Below are 5,564 nucleotides of genomic sequence, written 5' to 3'. Positions count from 1 at the left end.
GGCCGCCCGCGTCCACTCCGCCCCTGAGCGTACGCCAGCTCAGCCAATCAGCGCGAAGGGGCGGGACGGGCAGAGGCGTAAAGGGACTTTGCCGCCCCCCAGCGGCCGCGCTTCTCGTGTCCCCCTCCCCATGGCGACAGAAGCTCAACCTTGTCTCCCAGCACTCATCAGCTCCAGAGACCTCCGGCTTTATTAGGCAGGTTTGGCCGGTACAACAGTGAAAATGTCCGCTCCCATTAAAAAAACTAATATATCAAGGACTTTTAACCAGGGGAAGCCCAGGTTAGATGTCAGGAACAAGTTATTTACTGTGAGGGTGGTGATGGACTGGCACAGGTTGCCCATAGAAGTGGTAAATGCTCCATCCTTGGGCAGTGTTCAAGGCCAGGCTGGACAGAGCCTTAGGTGACAGGGTCTAGTGTGAGGCACCCCTGCTCATGGCAGGGGGTTGGAAGTGCATGATCTAAGGTCCTTTCTAACCCCAAACATTCTGTGAGTCTATGACTCCAAATGGTAGCCTGCATTGAAAAGGAGATGGTACCTGTTGTCATGAAATCTGGAGCAGGAGGCCACCAGAATTAGACAAGAACATATTCTGTGCAGAATCGGAGTGTTGTTCTGTAGGAGTGGTCAGACATCACATGCAAGGTATGGTATGTCATGTCACATAGGATCCACCAGATAGAGTACGAAGCAGTCACATCAACCACCCAGGATCGATACCCAAATAACCCTTTAAATATAAAGGGGTTTAAAAAGTTGGTGCAACAGTACAGAATGTTGCTGCTGACCCGTTATCAGAAATCACAACACAGTATAACCTCAAGTGGCATTTGCACGAGACCAGATGCAGGGCAGAGATTTCTACAGAAGTACGTGTTCGGCAGCAAGTTTCAGGTAAAGGGAGTAATGCAGCTGAGCAGAAGATGTTACAGCTGAAGGATTCACTGAACTGGCCACAGCAGGGTGTTTAAAAGGAACAGAGAAGACAAACTGCAAACACCAGAGGAAACTCAAAGTAGATATGGACAAATTCCCCCAAACAAACCTAGTAACCGCATTTTCAAACACAAACCTACCCCCTACACATTAAAAAGGACAAGTTCCGTGAACCCCATTAACTGGGATCCCCACTCCACAGAAGCAAGTGCTTCATAGTGACTTTCCCCACCTCTTGCTGGGCACTGGAAGAGGCAGAGTCCAAGCTTGCTCCTCCCTGAGAAAGGCCACTAAAGACGGCATGCTCTCCCTTCATGGGACATGGTGCAAAGAGAATGAGAAGTTCCATTCCTGATTCTCAGCATGATTTCCTGAACTAAGAAACCAGGTGGAATGAAACGCAGAAGACACCTCAGCAGGATGTGCTACCAACTCTTTGAAAAGGAGATTTGGAGGCACTGCTGCTGCTTGGGCTTGTACAGAACCAGAAGGGAGGGAATTTCCCATCCCTTGCACTGAATGGGGCAACAAGAAGAACGACTGTTGCCAATCCTTTTACAGCAGAACAGATTACTGGAGTCTACCCACAACAGCCTGGCTATCTGCCTCTTCCTTAGGTGGAGCTTCAGGATTTTATAGCTTCAGACTGCATTCATTCAATTAATTCTAAAATCCCAAGTACACAAAGCTCCCATCTGAGCTTCTGTTACAAGCCCACCCTCCCCCAGAGATGCAAATTGCCCAGAGTAGGTCAATAGCAACATCGATTTTAGAAAACGATCACAAAAAAAGATTGCTGTCTACAACACATGCTCTCGCCAACTCTGACACAGGGTGAGATCCCACGGATAAAACTTGATCCAGTCAGGTCTTTGGCTCTGGTTCCTGACACAGTTCCCTGTACACTCGGCAGGTCATTTTTCTTCCTGCTTCTTGCTCTTCTCCCCAGGAGGAAAGGACCACCAAAGGGTAACCTTCCGGGCACAGAAATGGAGGTGCAGGAGCTGCCTACACACCAGTCTCATTTCTTTCACCGTTTTTGACGTTAGGATCTTCTTGTACCTTTCTCATCTCCAGCCCTTTCACCCAGGTGTAGGCAAAGGAGCCCCCCAGAACCATTAAGTTACTCGTCCACCACAAGAAGCTCTTTGTTTCCTCAAAGTAAATTACAGCCAGCACTGTTTGGGCACAGGCCTTGGCTGTTCCAGACACATTGTGGGTGAGTGGGCTCGTGAACTTAATCTGAAGTCCAGTCACATAACCAATAGCAAAGCCAAATACTCCCCCCAGGATCATCATTCCCCAAAAACTGGGGCTCCCCAGCTTGTCAAAGTGGTAGAGGGTGCGAAACTCTCCCAGTAGCAACATGAGGGGGAAGAACAGGACGCAAGCGTTGACATTGTTGTAGAAGGTCAGGCGCCAGATGCTACCATCCACCACAGGCAGCACCTTCTTGGTGTAGATGGCATTGAGTGAGACACACAGGCTTGCCAAGATCCCAAAGAATATACCTGTCCATGACAGAGTGCCCTCTGCTCCTTCCTGGTCAACACCCAGCCAGAAGCCACCTGCAACCAAAAAATATGAATAATCAGGCACCACCTGAACTACTGCTGAAGGACTCAAAACACAGTCAGCAATGCATCACCTACCTTACACTGAACAACCACAACCACAAGCAGAGACAGGCTTAAGGGTTTCCCCTTTCTATAAAGCGAACCCACAAGGTGTCATAACTAGTGTCCTGGGAAGATTTATTTTGGGAGCATGATTTATTTTGGGTAATTTACTGTGCTATCATTCAGTCTCAGAGGACTGATTCCCACACTGAGCAGGCAGCATGAATTTAGCAGCTATTATTCCAAAGAGCCAGGAATTAAAGCTACTCTCAGGCTATCGGTAATTTTTAGGAGATTTTTTTTTAATTGAAAAGGCAGCACACTGACACATAGCAAAAAATAATCCTCAAGGTTTAAGAAAAAAAGGCCTCACAGGCTTTGCTGTTAACAGGAAGGAAAAGATAGGTCAGAAAAGACCATGGAAAGATAGTAAACACACAGATGTAATACTAAGAAGCTCGATAAAAAAAAAAGATCACAAGGGAGAAACTGAGTGCAGTGTCTTCAACACATTAAACTTTGATGGGTAATGCACTCTTTAACCACCTCCAGAACAGGAGCTACAGGCTTTGCATCTTCAGGACAGAGGAGACCCAATCCAGATCATAAGCAAAACTTAAAAAGGGAGATGAACTACTGAAGGAGCACAGCACTGCCTTTCCATTAGCTGCTTCGTGTTGGAGGCCATCTGTGAAGTTGCCTGCAAAGTAGCTAAAGTGCTTTAAACCAAGCCCAACTACAATGGGTTCAATGCACAGACAAGAAAGGCTTTGTGTCAGGCCACAGAGGATACTTGGCTGTGCTGTCACAGGCATATAGGCAATGCTCTCCTTGCAAAAGATGGAGCCAGGGGTCAAAGTCTTGGAGAAACCCCATAAGGCTGGCAGACACCATAGTCCTGGGCAATACCTGAACACAAAACTAGCTGGAGTCAATTGCTGGCATCACTTGGATGAACCTCTTTTATGAAGAGGAGATTCTCTTGTCTCATTTCCATCCAAGTCCATCTGCTTGTCTAAGTACCAAAGTGAACACATGTCCACCTGGACTGAAGCCAACATTTCACCATTCTTGGCATCTAAATGACCCTCCGATGGAAAGCAGCTTTTGGCATTACCGATGCCTCTGGAACAAAACACTCTGAAGCAGTTCCCATTAAGCCAGTCCATGCCCCACCCAACACCCTAACCACACAACCAGATCTTCTGGTGGTATTTTATGCTTGGCTTGATCGGGTAACCTTTATCACAACGCATTCAGCCTGTTTGAACTGGGTGGCTCCATTGTATTGTTCTGGTGGCACCCACTGATTGTTACAGAAATTAACAAACAAGCACTTGAGAACACGGAGAAATGCACCTGCTGTTTTATGGCCTTTGGAGGAGCCGTGGGGAAGGGAAGGCAAGTTAAAATTAACTGGAGACCAGACAGGTTTTAGTGCTCAAAGGAAAAAGGGAGCCATGGTCAAAGGAAGAGTAATTCCCTTTCTTTATGGGTTACCTAGCTGTTCCACACATGCAAACTGGGTTGCCAGAGGCAGTGCAAAGAACAAGCCCTGAGCTATCCCACCTCAGGGAGCTGCCCTGCAGGGCAGGATGCCTTCCCAAGGGGAAGACACTCCACTTCCATCTGAGCCTATGAGGCCACAGCAGTGTGGGTGCAGCCCCCTCCCGCTCCCCCTCACCTATGATGACTCCGCAGGCCAGGAGGGCGTAGAGGGAGGTGGTCTGCTTGAGGAGCAGGTAGGAGAGCAGCACGTTGAAGACGGTGGTGAGGGAGCGCCCCACGTTGTAGAACGCCACACCGACATGCTTGAGGCAGAGGTTGTTGGAGGTGACCATGCCGATGAAGACGATGGAGAGGGGCAGCACGCTGCGGGACACCTTGGGGTCAAGGCGGAGGGTGGGCAGGCCCGGGCAGAGGGGCCCGCAGGCCGCCCCCAGGCTGAGGCCCAAGCAGAGGGCGGCCGTGAGGGCGCACTGGAAGAAGGTGACAAAGAGGGGCGCGTCGAGGCGCAGCGAGGGGCTGTCCAGCAGGTACTTGTTGAGGAACACCATGGCGATGGAGGTGAACCAGTACAGGCACACCACCACGGCGATACGCAGGGCCCGCAGCAGGAACGGCGCCCGCAGGCCCTCGGCGTCCTCCTCCGCCGGCAGCAGCGGGTCGGCGCCTCCGCCACCGCCGCCCAGCGCCATCCGCAGGATCCCCGTCCGCGTCCTGGGCATGGCGGGCGCGGGTCGTCAGTGACGGCCCAGGGCCCTCCGCCACCAGCCCCGCTCACCCGGCACCGCCGCCGGCCCCGCGCTTCCCGGAGCGCCGCGGCCCCGCCCGCCGCCCTTTATTCACGCCCCGCGGGCTCCGCTCCGCGCCTGCCCGCCCGCGTCGCCACGTCGGGGGCGGGCCCGGCCCGGCCCCACAGCCCCGCCCCACCCCGGGCCCCGCCATGGCAGCGCGGCGGGGTCTGGGGCCGGTGGCAGCGGGGAAGGGGCAGCTGAGCGCGGCCGCTTATGCCAGCAGTGAAGGGCTCTGGTGCGGGGGCCGCTGGGGAAGGGCTGCGGCGCAGCAGGAGGTGGTGGTGGTTAACGGCTCGTACCGGTGCCCGTTATGTGCTGGCTGGAGCAGATGCGATCTGCGTCTCGTGCAGGGATTTGCTAATGTGGATGTTGCCCACAGCCTACCATGGAGTGCAGGCCTGTGCTCTCTTCTCTAACCCTTATAACAGAAATAAAGCTTGCGGTTTTGTGGAGGTAATAAAACCTTTCCGGCACGACCTGAATGATGCTGGTGTGACACCTGCAAGCAGCTCATAAGGACGGTACAGGCAAGGGCCGGCTGCTTTATCCCCCTTCCTGCAGCATTAACTTTGAAATCTAACCAGGCGAATGTCACTGCCAATGCCATCAACTGCTCTGGTACTGATGTGCAACCTGTGCTCAACTCTACATCACCCTGCTACGCTGCAAGCAATGCAGGAACTACTTTTAAGGTATCCTAGGTAAGCTG

General features: G+C 52.2%; 1 protein-coding gene across 1 annotated transcript; it reads right to left on the bottom strand.

Annotated features, from left to right (window-relative positions):
• Positions 1-1,356: 1,356 nt before the first annotated feature.
• Positions 1,357-4,864, bottom strand: SLC35C1 (solute carrier family 35 member C1). The gene is made up of 2 exons (XM_062635785.1): positions 4,243-4,864; positions 1,357-2,507 (listed from the first exon to the last, which is right to left on the bottom strand). Exons 1-2 carry the CDS (start codon positions 4,784-4,786, stop codon positions 1,948-1,950), a joined length of 1,104 nt encoding a protein of 367 aa, XP_062491769.1. The 5' UTR covers positions 4,787-4,864; the 3' UTR covers positions 1,357-1,947.
• Between the last annotated feature and the right edge of the window lie 700 nt (positions 4,865-5,564).

The sequence above is a fragment of the Pezoporus occidentalis genome, unplaced genomic scaffold, assembly GCF_034315485.1.
Source record: "Pezoporus occidentalis ecotype Australia unplaced genomic scaffold, CSIRO_AGI_Poc_V1 ctg46, whole genome shotgun sequence".
NCBI classification, from domain to species: domain Eukaryota; kingdom Metazoa; phylum Chordata; class Aves; order Psittaciformes; family Psittacidae; genus Pezoporus; species Pezoporus occidentalis.
Note: the sequence above shows the minus strand (reverse complement) of the source record. Positions and strands in the feature narration are given on the sequence as shown.

Excerpts from the sequence above, each read along its gene's own strand:
- SLC35C1 (XM_062635785.1), bottom strand. The coding sequence starts at position 4,786 with ATGCCCAGGACGCGGACGGGGATCCTGCGGATGGCGCTGGGCGGCGGT. Across the intron at positions 2,508-4,242 it reads GGCCTGCGGAGTCATCATAG|GTGGCTTCTGGCTGGGTGTT; the intron begins GTGAGGGGGAGC and ends TTTTGGTTGCAG.